Source organism: Lepus europaeus, chromosome 9 (assembly GCF_033115175.1).
Source record: "Lepus europaeus isolate LE1 chromosome 9, mLepTim1.pri, whole genome shotgun sequence".
In the NCBI taxonomy this organism is placed as follows: Eukaryota; Metazoa; Chordata; class Mammalia; order Lagomorpha; family Leporidae; genus Lepus; species Lepus europaeus.
Window position 1 is genome coordinate 38,554,585 of NC_084835.1, and position 13,021 is coordinate 38,567,605.

General features: G+C 45.0%; 1 protein-coding gene across 2 annotated transcripts in view; it reads right to left on the reverse strand.

Moving 5' to 3' along the window:
- The window catches only part of ADAMTS9 (ADAM metallopeptidase with thrombospondin type 1 motif 9), a 181,552-nt gene that overhangs the window by 115,136 nt on the left and 53,395 nt on the right, over window positions 1-13,021 (reverse strand). For both annotated transcript variants that reach the window (XM_062201207.1, XM_062201206.1), the window contains exons 12-16: window positions 12,016-12,161; window positions 2,920-3,101; window positions 2,692-2,828; window positions 799-916; window positions 461-556 (exon numbers count right to left, since the gene is read on the reverse strand). In XM_062201207.1, the coding sequence (XP_062057191.1) occupies window positions 461-556; window positions 799-916; window positions 2,692-2,828; window positions 2,920-3,101; window positions 12,016-12,161 (679 nt within the window). The remainder of the gene's footprint in view (window positions 1-460; window positions 557-798; window positions 917-2,691; window positions 2,829-2,919; window positions 3,102-12,015; window positions 12,162-13,021) is intronic.

Here is a 13,021-nt window from a genome sequence, read left to right on the forward strand (position 1 = left end):
AAAACAAGTGCCACCACTGAGCACATGCAAGAACCAGGCACAGTCAAATTCTGAAGACTACGGGCAGGGGCTGATAATATAATAATAACTAAGTCAGCTAATGCCGCCAATAAAACATGTCCAAGTCAGTTACCCACAGGACAGGCTTTCTGTAAAAGACTCAATGATTTCACATTAAATTCAGAGGGTCGGTACTTTCAAAGTTTGACTTGGGGCTTTACTGTTTTCTAAGAGTCAGAGTAAATTCCTTGATGTTGAATAGTGCAACTACACAGTCTTTAAATCAACATTTCAAGCACGCAGGTAGGAAAATAAAATAATGTATTTCCAGATCCAGTTGTCTTATGAAAAGTCATGACATGAGAAAGCTGGGCATGCGCGAGAGAGGAGGCAAGCAGTTATGTGCCGCGTGCTCTCGAGAACCAGACTCCTGCACAGGGCAGGTGCCATCCCGGCTCACCTAAGTAGTTGTCATCCTCTGACTTCCCTGAGAAACTGTGCTGTCGCACATCGATATTAGTAGCACCAGCTGGAATTCGGACCACGATATTGTAACCTGAAAAGAATTGGGGAGAAATTCAGTATTCTACGCAATGGTTCACCTTCTCTGAGTAGAGCATAAAAGGTAGACAACAAAGGGATACATTACAATTCTCGCTATGAAACGCCTCATGGCCAGATGGATTATGTCCCAGAACAAGACTCATTTTACGCCTGACAATAACATTTTACATATTACATGTGGTTAACAACTTTGAAACTTTCCCTTCTCATGGTTCGTAAGTTGCAGATTCTTACCATAATGTACTGTATTAAATGTTCCTGCCACTGTTTTGCACGAAGAATTATCGCCACCACAAACCCCACATTTATCTCTCCGGGCTTTTGAGTTTAAAACATGATCGCATCCAGCTTGCTTTTAAAAAAGAAAACATATGAAATAAACGGTAAGTATTAGAGAGATGACGGAGTGCTCAGTAATGTGTGTCCCTGAATTACGTGCATTCAAAACAACATGAAAGCAAAGTCCCTGTAACTTGCAAGGGCTGGGAACGCCCATCAAACAGCCTCGCCACGGGCATCCAGGTGGTGCTAGAAATGCAAAATGTTGGGACCCATTCAGATTTTCTGGACTATAGCAGGCATTGTGTCAAACCACTCTGGGTGCTTCATCTACAGATTTAAATTTGAGAAGCATCCATCTAGGAATAAGTGGAGAAAATGAGAAAAATCACTCAGGGGTGAAAAAAGAGAAAAGGACTGTATCTAATTCAAGAATGCATGGCCACCTTAATGGAGAAGCCTATTGCTGCCATAGAAAAATAGGAATCCAGCATTGACATTTTCCAATCTTTCAAGAGAAGCTGGAAAATGTCATTTAATATGAAATCCTCTATGCTTAAATATTGGCTGTGGACAGAGAGCCAAGCACAACAACCTGCTGCCAATGTGAGGCCATAGGCCCCATCAAATGGTCTCTTGAATTTCCTCCTGTTTCTTAAAAAAGATTTACTCAATTATTTAAGAGGTAGAGTTACATACAGAAGGAGAGACAGAGAGCGAGAGAGAGAATTTCCATCCTCTGGTTCACTCCCCAAATGGCTGCAACAGCCAGGGCTGGGCCAGGCAGAATTCAGCAGCTTCACCTGGGTCTACCAGGTGGGTGCAGGGGCCCACGGGGTTGGGCCACCCTCTGCTGCTTTCCCAAGAGCACTAGCAGGGAGCTGGATAGGAAATAGAGCACCTGGGGCCTGAACTGGCACTGCAGGCTATAGCCTTAACATACTGAGCCACAGCACTGGCCCCAAATTTCCTTCTATTTTAATAGAATGCAGTGGCCTTGGCTCTGAGAGGGACTCCAGCAATGACCAGAAGACCAGGAGAACAGAGGCCACATTCTGGTCCCCATGGTGCCTTTGTGTGAAACAATCTCAGAGGAAAAACTGGCTGCACTGCTATGGCATGGATGGACCAGGAAATCCACCCTGTAGCTGTGAGTGAGAAAACAGGAGAAGCTCTTAGGGGCCCTTCAATCACATCCTACTGACTAGGAACTCCAATTGCCTTTGGACCACATGCAAGAAACAAATACATCATCTCAGAGCCCTGGCTGGATGAGAGATTTCTGATTAGTGAGACCAACGAAATGGCATCAAGCCCTCAAGAAATCATTGTTCTGACACTTTGCCATCTGCCAGAAGTTTCTCTATGTTCCTTCTAAGAATAATTAATAGGCATGTCTCAGGTGGAAGTGATTGTGGCCAGAATCACAAAGAGAAATCTGCAGCCAGAAGCAAAGTGAAGCTGGTTTTTGCTCCTGCCATCTTTCTGGAACTCAGCTATTTGAGCAAAATGCACTCGCAGGAAGCATTTGGGTTTAACCTTAACCACTGAGGTCACAGTAAAGGAGTGTGTGGGTAAATTGCTCTAATAAATCTTCAAGGGGAGGTTTCCTGCAGACTTCTACAGCAACTGAACATGTCAACGAAAATCTAGAGCTGTCATTCTCAAAGTCTGGCACAGTGAGATCCAATCTAAGTGATGCCGATGCTGGTCCAGGGACCACACTTGGGAGAACCACGGCCCAGGAGACAGTGCACAGATACTAGCACTTGCTAGTCCACGGAGGAAGCTACAAACCACAGCTTGGTGATGCAATAACACGATAAGGGAAAGTCCTCTGGGACTTACCCGGCAAAGTCCTTGCACACAGATATCATTCGTGTCCTGGCCACAGGGAGTTCCATCAACCACTCTGTCTCGGAGCTGATAGTAGGCTGTGTTGCCGGCCACTCTGCAGAACAATTTGCACCTGTCCTTCATCAGAACTGCAGGGGAGAAACACAACAGAGCAATGAGTATCAGGGTGGCCCGTGTGGCAGCCTGCCCAGCGCGGCGGCAGCCCCCCGAGGCACTTACTTCCACTGTACTTCGGGACCCATCGCACGTTTGGAAGTAGCCCATTGATGTTAAAGTGCTTCCCGTCGAAGTGAGCACATTGCTCATCTCGGAAGCCCTGCTTCTGCTTGGGACACGGCTCTGTGTTGCAGGACTTAAACTTCATCCTCCGCCCGACGCAGTATTTACCACCGTTTTTTGGTCTGAGACAATGTAAACAACATACACACTGTATTAGAATGTCTTTCTCCAGACACTGCTCCCTCGTTTCTGATTTCCTTTCTTGTAGGGAGGTGGCAGAAGACAGAAGGAAGGGCCAAGGCTCTGAACTTGGGATTGCATCCTGCCTTCGGTACCATTCAAGTTACACTTGGGGAAGTCACTCCATCTCTGTAAGCCTCAGTTTCTACACCTGTGAAATGGGATATTAGCTCTCTTGTTAAGTCTTCCTTGAGGATCCAGTGTCCAAATATACAACTTAAAGTATGAAACTCAAAGCATGAATCTGTTGGATCATTTTTTTGCCAGCTTTCTCCTAAACATTTGCAGTGCTTTCATTTTTAAAAAGCTTATCAGGTAAAGATACTGATGAGTAGTTGGTGTGCTTCCTGTCAACCTTTTGTATCTTGATATAAGAGTGCTTCAAAAAGTTCATGGAAAACATAGTTCAAAAATAAGTTTATTTTGGTATGAAGTAAAAAAGAAAGCCATGCATACGAAGGATCTTCAGAAAGTTCCCAGTTCTGAAAAATCTATGCATGAATTCCAAAATTTCTCTGTATCAAAATAACCTTAGAGTTTAACTCCATTTTTCCACGAACTTTCCATAGTATGTACAGACACTCACGAGAACGAGAGACCACCTCCTACCTGCATTCATTCTGGTCCTCCCTACTCTTTCTGCTGACAATCTTTGGTTGGGGTCTGCAAAGAAAATGGGAAAGAAGGAAAAAGGCTGCCATTTTGAGTGACTTAAGAGGAAAAGTAGGGGAGGACACGCTGGTTTCATCACCTTCCCAGGTGACAGGAGTGTAGCCTACAGCTCACCAAGCACTGCAGTGCAAGTGCACCTTGGCACACAACGCTGTGCATGTACCATCCTGGTGTGACCTCAGAAAATGAGGCAGCATCACCACCAGCAGCCAGTAGCTTGCCAAGTTCATCATGGAAGTGAGGTAAACCTCAGAATCACAGGAAGTCAGGGATCACTCACTCAGGGCTAGAACAGTTGGGATTTTCTAACTACTCTATGACAGCCTGAAACTGACAGACAAGATGCATCCTTTTTTCTTTTGAATGGACCTCTCTGAGTCACCCAGACCATAAGAAGTGAGTTTCGCTTAGGGGCATGAGGAGCAGTGAGAGCCCTGGAATCAGATCTGGGTTCCAATCTTACAGTAGCCTCACCGTGGCCTTGGACTGCATTCTTGATCTCCTTGAGTCTTCACTTCCTTCTTCTTTAAAACAAGTGCACACAGATGACACAAAATGTTAACTATATGAAATCCTGTATCAGCACTTCCCAAACTAGTGCAATGTGACCCAGCACCTGGTTTGAGTACCACCTCTGATCTATGTGGTTTACACCGGAGAAGCTGGACTCAAGGGCCCTAATGGTGCTAGGGTCTCAGGAAGGACCTCCTAGGGAAATTGGGCCTGCCACTGCCATGGCTGTTCTCCAGAGTAAAGGTTTCTAGAGCAAGGTGAGAGTATGTGCCTCGCAGCGACCAGCTGTAGGGTGTGTAAACCAGCTGGCTTGTCTGAGCTCTGTCCCTCGCCTGCAAAACAGAGATGATACTGCGTTCATGAAAGGTGAGTGCAAGGATCTAAGAGTCTGATCAATATTTGCCATTATTTACTATAAAGAAGACTGAATTTAGGGATGCATGATGACAGATAACCTAAGTAAGACCATATGCTTTCTCACTGTTTTGTGCACCCGCCTGACCAGAACTCTTTCAAAGCTTGCCCTAAGGTAGCTCAGAGGAGGGGGTACTTTTACATCCAGCAATGGGAAGTTCAAAGAAGTGAAGTGCTATCTTAAAGGCTATCAAACTAATATGAGAGCGGAGTCAGGACTAGACACGAAGTTCCCCAGGTTCCTGTTCTACGCTCTCACTGCCACCCTGCCCAGATGCCGTGAGCCACAGTCTGATCTTGTGCTTTTTTGATGCCATTTAGAGACGCAGTCTTGGTTTCCTAAACAGCAAGTCCTTTCCTCAGTCTCCAGACAACCCAGTCTCATACATAAAATATCATAGGTTACACATGAATAATTGATTGGACACATACACCTGTTCCAGTGAACCCTGTTTTCAACGTCCTACAAAGAAGATCCTCTTCAAGTTTCCTCAAGTGGAAATTCTCTTTATGGAATCTTTTTAAATGTCTCAACAGACTACAGTATACTGATCATTTATTTATTGCCTAAAAGTAGCTCATATTTCTTTCCCTTTGAAAATAAAATTTTGTTCCAGGTGGATCTTTTTTGGGGGGGTGTCTCATGCCACAAGTCTTAGGTGACTCTTGAGATTTCCCAACATTCCTTGCAGCTGGCTTCCCTTCAGATGGTAATTATTTCTACTTTTGCTTGCTTTGAGCACTGTAAGATGGCAAACAACATTTTTAAACATTTTTTAAATGTGTTTTATAAACACCACCTTAAAAACATGATGCATATGCAAGAGCAGATAGTACTAGGAGTTATAAACACAGATTCTGGAAACACTGGGTTTGAATCCCAGCCCTGACACTTAATAATGTACAAATTCAGGCAAATGACTGCCTCAGTTTACTGATCTGTAAAGTAGAGATGATACTGGTGTCCACTTCATAGGACTGTGTTGAGGAACAAATTTGGTGCTCAGTAGGTGCTCAATAAACATTTACCTACTACAGAGCCCAGCATACTACAGTCCACGTATCAAACCTGACCTGCTGCCTGATTTTGTACAGCTTAATGACCCAGGAATGCTTTTCACATCTTAAAATAATTTTTTGCAAAATGTAAAGAATATGACTGGCGCTGCGGCTCACTAGGCTAATCCTCCACCTTGCGGTGCCGGCACACCGGGTTCTAGTCCTAGTCGGGGCACCAGATTCTGTCCCAGTTGCCCCTCTTTCAGTCCAGCTCTCTGCTGTGGCCCAGGAGTGCAGTGGAGGATGGCCCAAGTGCTTGGGCCCTGCACCCCATGGGAGACCAGGAGAAGCACCTGGCTCCTGCCATCGGATCAGCGCGGTACGCCGGCCGCAGCGCGCCGGCCGCGGCGGCCATTGGAGGGTGAACCAACAGGAAAGGAAGACCTTTCTCTCTGTCTCTCTCTCTCTCACTGTCCACTCTGCCTGTCAAAAAGAAAAAAAAAATGTAAAGAATATTTGGTGACACATGAGAACTATATGAAATTCAAATCTCAGTGTCCAAACATAAAGTTTCACTGGAATACAGCTATAACCACATTGTCTAGGTGTGTTTCATGTCACACCCACAAGGCTCAGTATTTGTAGAGACCACACATTCACAAAGACTAACATGTTTGTTATCCGTCACTTTATTGGAGAAGTCTGCTGACCCCTGAGCTAGTCTCTCTCTGCTTAAAAATGCTTGTTTATTCGAAAGCCCTAGTGATGGATAAAGAAGAAGAGACACAGCGATCTTCTATCTGCTGGTTCACTCCCTGGAGCCCTGCAACAGCTGGGTCCGGACAAAGCAGATGCCCAGAACTCCAGCTGGGTCTCCCACGTGGATAGCAGGGACCCCAGGATTCGATCTATCCCTTACCTTTTGCCTCCCAGGATGCATTAGAAGGAAGTGGAATAGAAAGTTGGGGCGTCACTCAACCTGTACTCTGACATGGGATAGGGGTGTTCTAAGTGGCGGTTTCACCTGCTGTCCCAACACCTGCCTCTCTACCCCTGAGCTGTTCCTCTGTCACCAAGCCACTTTCCAGTTTCTGCGACTGACTGTGTACCATCCTGAGCAGCAGGTAGAAGCCATCCTCATCCCAGAGACAAGGGAGCTCGACTCAGAAATGCTAAGTAACCTGGGCAATGAGAAGCGCTGGCTGAGGGGCCAACCCCATGCTCCCAACACCCTGAGTTCATGACCTGGCCTCTCCCCCAGGCCGTCTCTCTTGAGAAAGGCTGTCCACATCAAAACCCAGCCTGTGACTTTATTTTGCTGTCTTAAGAAAGGCAAATTCTAACTTCGTCCTTAATTATTGATAGTATTCTAAATAATGTAACTCTGTCCTTTCGAACTCTGTAAGGATTCTCCTTCGGCAGACAATGTGATGGCTGCCTGATTTGCATGTACCCTGCTTAGGGAAAGCTTGAACCAACTGAACTTATCTTTCAGCATGGGAAAAAATTCATTTAATAATTTAGCTGGACAGGAATGCTTCTTTTTTCCCATGTAGGCTGATATTGAAAATTATAGGAAATGCTGATTTAAAAAATAATATTAACCAGATTTTCCAACTCTTAACATCCTTTAAAGATAATGTATGCCAAATGGGGATGGAGAGGACTCCAGGAAATCGCTGGCCTCATTACTACTCTGCACAGCCAAGCTGCATCTTTCTCTCAAGCACATATTACACAACCATGCGTAGGGATACACAGAAGGGCAATGTGGGGCGAGGCAATGCCCAAGCTGTGAAGGAATTTTTGCAAAGATCATCACAGGTGCATTCCACACTACGTTTTGGTTTGCAAATGAGCTTGAATAAAACATCTCAATGTCCATGTTAATTTTCAATGTAATATGGTAGGCAGATTTAGAATCACACCAGGAAATTTCTAATAATCCAACAGGCTACCAGGAGGTAGTGTGGTTCCAAAGACAGGAGGCTTTTCATGGGTCTCTGGCCAGTGGGGGAGGATGTTTAAGGCCAGAGGTGGAGAAGGCCTAAAGATTACTCAGGGATCAGATCGGATGGTCAGGGAGCTATTCAGGTCCTTCCAAACGGGGCACTCTCTGGGACTGGATGCCTTGATTTATTCACGAGTTAATGGCTCTTCCACAGGAGCCAATTATCAACATTTCTGAACAAGTCATGCAAAACGAGACTCAAGGAACTGCGCTGCAATTCTTTACAGTCACATGAGAAATTTGTTTTCCAAGATGAAGCAGACATATGGCTTGAATATTCTTTTTCAAGTGTGATTTCATAAGCAGTTGCTATGGGAAGTGCCTAAGTGGGGAATATCTAATACCTAATTCATGATTTTCTCTTTTTCTTAAATCCACGCATTTAATACTATTTTAAAAATTGAACCTATGCCCAATTTAAAGGGAAAACAGAGCCACTAGGAAACGTTCCCTGCCTTTCTGAAATTACTGATGTGATTTTTTTTTTTTTATTTGCATGGACTGCAAACAATTCTATCTACAATTTTGTTCTAGCCACCAGGAAGCTCAAAGTTAAAGTTTCAGCACAAAATAAGAATAGGGCCCAATGACCTGATAATGCATATTTGAATTCCAATGCTTAGACTTTTTTGGATACTTTCAGTCTATTTCTTTTAGGTTAGAGGAACACAGAGCTTACTGTCAAGCCCAGGACATTTAGAGGATGAAAATGGGAGCTATTCATCTCTTCCCCTGGGTAACAGATGTTAAGTGAAGTTGTCTTTCCAAACCAGCGTGTATGATAATCTTACTTGTAATGCATGGATCAAAACTGAAAGTATTCTTTCTGCTACTTTAATTGAAAAAAAAAAAAAAAAAAAAAGGAGTGGGAACAGGTGTTTAGCGTAGCAGACAACATGGCTTTGTCCCACATCACAGTGCCAGGGTCTGAAATTCCTGGCTCTGACTCCAGCTTCCTGCCAATGCAAACCCTAGGAGGCAGCAAGGGATGGTTCAAATAGTTTGCTCTCCTGCCACCCACGTGGGAGATCTGGATTGCGTTCCCAATTCCCAGCTTTGGCCTGCTCCAACCTCCACTTTCGGGGAGTAAACCAGTGAATAGGAGTTTGCTTCCTCTCTTTCTCTGCCTCTCCCATTTAAAAAATGAGAATGAAAAGAATTAAAAATCAAGCACTTAGCGACAAAACCTTGGGGTCCACATGTGGCACCATATACCAGTTCAGACCAAAAGGAATTTTAGCCCAAGTTAGAAAGCATCTGGTTTTACAGCTGGTTCACTGAGGACATGGCAAGGTTATTCTCTATGTGGGTTTCTATGCTTGTAAGGGGGGAAAAGAAATCCTAAAAATAGAGCAGCAAGCGTCTGGATGCTAAACAAATACATTCTTGAATCACACGAACCATGTGGAAAAGAACGCCTTTAATAGAAACATACCCGGGGTTCCCAGAACTGAGCTCTCCCAACAGTACTTCAACCAGAGCTGGGCTTGCTCCCAGGGAGGGGGCCTGCTCCCCACAACCTCCCTGAGGAAGGAGCAGGGCAGCACCCACTTCCAGGCTGGACACAATGAGCCATCTGCTCTGCGACAATCTGGGCACAAGCGTTTCAATGGCGATTTCGATCTGATTTTCCCTTTTTTGTGTCTCTTTTCTCTTTTCACGCTGACGCCCCCAACGCCATTGTAACCTCAGTATTCAGAGGCGGCCTCCTTCCTCAATTAACAGGGGCATCCGAAAGTGCCCGTCACTTGGAGGAGTTTTAATGAAATGATGTCAGTGCTGACACGCAGCTAGGTGGCTTGTATTTTTTTTTTTTTTAAACCTCCTATTGCAAACAGCAAAGACAAGGGCCTCTAATTGAGTCTTTAATGCTCGGTTCTTAACTTCTGAATGTGAGGATCTTTCTTTCACTTTGAAGCTCAAATCCTTTTCTGCCGAGATCTTTACACTGGGTGATTTTCTTTGTCTGGCCTGTTCCAATTATGGAGTGATTTATCTCCCTCCACTTTCTACATTACTTCTAGAATTGTTTTAAGACTTAAAGAAAAAAAAAAACCCCAAACACTTCCTTTGAATGGAATAGCCTTGAATCAAAATTTTCAAAGTACTTACAAAGTTGGCATTTGCAATATCCAGTCCTTCCTGATAACGTTTGCAATAATTTTTTTCTTCAACATAGCCAAATAGATTTTTATTTATAAAAGTCATTTTATAATGTAAGGTTAAAAGGCCTTATTTTTAAATTTCAACCATACCCCCAGCTAGGATATATACTGGGTTTAAAAACATTTTACATGAATCTTATTTCATATAGTAATTATTATACCCACAGCAAGCCTAAAATGACAAAAATCAAATTTTTTTTTCAGTGGTTATTTCTTGTGAGGAGATATGAGCAATGAAGACAGAATTTTTTAAATCTTACATGCTTTGGTGTCTGAATGTTTAAAAGCATGGATTATTGTGACACTATCATAAAAAACAAAATAAGGCTCCATAAGTAATCTAATGCTTATTCATTTTTGTTCATAGCTGCAGTGTTAGTTTTTCAGACCAGAGTCTGTGCCTTCTGGTTCTTTAGCTCTCTTCCTTAGAGACTGGTGTTGTGGATGTGAAACAGATGTTGGACTGCAGACAAAAATGAATTAAAAGAAATTGATCATCACCTATGATTTGTACTACATTTATTTAGTCCCGGATTTGCGAGCAAGTGGCCTACAGCTATGTCCTTTGAGGGTCACACAATTCAGATTTTTTTTCTCATCAAAACTTGGAAGCTAGGGGTGGCATCTGTTAAAGTGGTTAAGATGCTGCCTAGGACCCTGTGTTGTACACCCGAGTGCTCTGATTAAAGTTCCAGCTCCACTTCACATGCCAGCTTCCTGCTAATGCACACCCTGGAGGCAACAGTAGATGGTTCAATAGTTTAGTCGCTGACACACACGTGGGAGACCTGGATTCAGTTCCTGGCTCCTGGCTTTGGTGTGGTCCAGTCCTGGCTATTATAGGCTTTTTGGGGAGTGAACCAGCAGATCGAAGTTCTCTCTTTTCAAATAAATAAAAATTAATTTAAAAAACTGGAAGCTTTGTTGACTTTAGGCTCTATTCCTACCTCTGAACCATCAGCCAGAGCTGAGCAGGGCCCTGCACGTGTTCTCCATGACTCTCCGATGCAACTACTGTGCTGCCCTGGCCTGCTGCAGTCCTGCCTCCACCTGCTTGCCGCTCTCAGAGAGAAGCAGAGTTGCTGTACCTCATCTATGTTGTTAAGAACAAATGAGGACTACTGGGTGAAATCAGTTTACTGAACGCGAAGCAGCTGGTGTCTTAGAAAGGGTTGTTGCTTTGTAGCTCTGAAAACTACCTCTGTTCTGAGGAGCTTCTCAGGATATGCAGGTCTCCAGGCAAGACTGAGAGAGGCCCCACAAACTATAACCTACTTTAATTGTTTGTTATTTTCTGTTCCTTTAAGATGAATCCATCTCAGAACCACACAACACTGGATGGTATTCCTCATCATGGGAAACAGCAATGCGTTCTCTACTTGTCAACAGCCCTTCTCCCAGCAAACGCACGCCTTCTGTGATAAACAATCTATCAGACTTCATTAGAACAAGCCAGTCCTCACAAGGTTAGGCTGGTAGAAGTTGCCAGGCTCCCAGTGAGGACTGCCCTAAAAGGCAGGAAACTCTCAACCTATAAACCGTCAGACGTGGAGATGGGAGTGCTGAGGAGTCTTGCCTGTATAAGAACTCGATTGAGTGACAAGTGATTCCCAACCTGGAGTCCTGGGGGCCTCTTAACACAGCAGGAGATAGGTCCGTGAGTCCTTTGCAGAAATGTGAGTCCTTGTCCAGAAATGGGACATCTATCTCCAATCCGGGCCAAAACGTCCAAGTGCTTTGTTTCCATGTGAAAAAAAGATGTGCTCTCTGAGCAGCCTAGCTCAAGGTGTGGGATATAGCCAGGTGGGCCTGATTGTCCACATTGCAAAACTAATTACCACTACAAAGCATCAGCTGTCTGGGAGGCAAAACTCAAATACCCAAGGATCTGGAAAGAAAACTCCTACTATGAAGGGCAAGGGCCCAGCAGGGACACAGAGTTTGGATAGTCCCTAAAGTCCACCTGCTCCGTAACTGGCAATGTGTTCCCCACCAGCCTCCAGGTCAGCGACACCCCCCCCTCCCCAAGGCCACGTTCACTTCTGTCACACGAGCGGAACAGCCGCACAGGCTGGGACTTACTCTGGTCGGTTGCACTCTCGAATGGCGGTTTTGATGCCCCCTCCACATGTTCTGGAGCAGGTTCCAAAGTGACTCCAACTTCCCCAGGATCCGTCAGTCACGGGGACCTCCATTTCTTTGGGAACACAAAATCCAAACTTGCAGTGCTGTATTTAATAAGGGGAACAGTGAGGGAGAGCTCGGTGCAGTGAGCCATCGCAGGACTGGCTGTCCTCTTAACACAGAACCATACTTTCACCGGTGCCCAGGCGCTGCAAAGTCACTACCTGCAGGAGGAGCGGACACTGCGGGGCCGCTCAGCTCAGCCTTACCGATCTAGCTTGCGCGTATAACACTGGCCAGGGAGCGCATGCGTGTGAAGCAGTGGCTCCCAGACTGGCAGGATGGCTCCAATGGCCAGCTGCAAACTGCTCAATCAGGCTCCGGCCTGGGGAAAAAATGAGGTGGGGAAATGGGCAGATTGCTCGCAGACAGGGCCAAAATGAGTTACGGGATTTGCATGAAGTCCATCAGCCAAGCCTGGAGATGGTACAAGCCTAGTAAAACACAGCGTTTGAGAGCTCCCCTCACATTTGAAAGCCCAATTTTAATTAAATAGGAGGGGGAGAGGGGAAGTCTGGTTATCTGATTCCTATAAAGTTGCTCCAAGAAAGCACTCAGGATGAGACCAAAGCAAAGTGGACACATTCCAGAGAGCCCTAAACTTTTTTTTTTTTCTTCTCAATTACTGACAGCTTCCAATCCTCCAGCCTGGAACAGGGAGAAGGTCAAGATGTTCTCAATCAATCAATCAATAAAGCAAAATAAAACTCAGCAAGACAGGGAGGGGAGAAGCCCACTTCAACTCTGTGCCTTTGTTGGCGTGTGAAGACCCAACAGGAAGCCGAGGTCACTGAGCAGGGGACAAAAGGACAGCACAGGAGGGTGACCCGCCATGGCTGGCTCAGATCTTGCAGCACAGCAGCAGTGGCTCCGTGATTTCTGATTTACCCACCTGGAGGGCCCA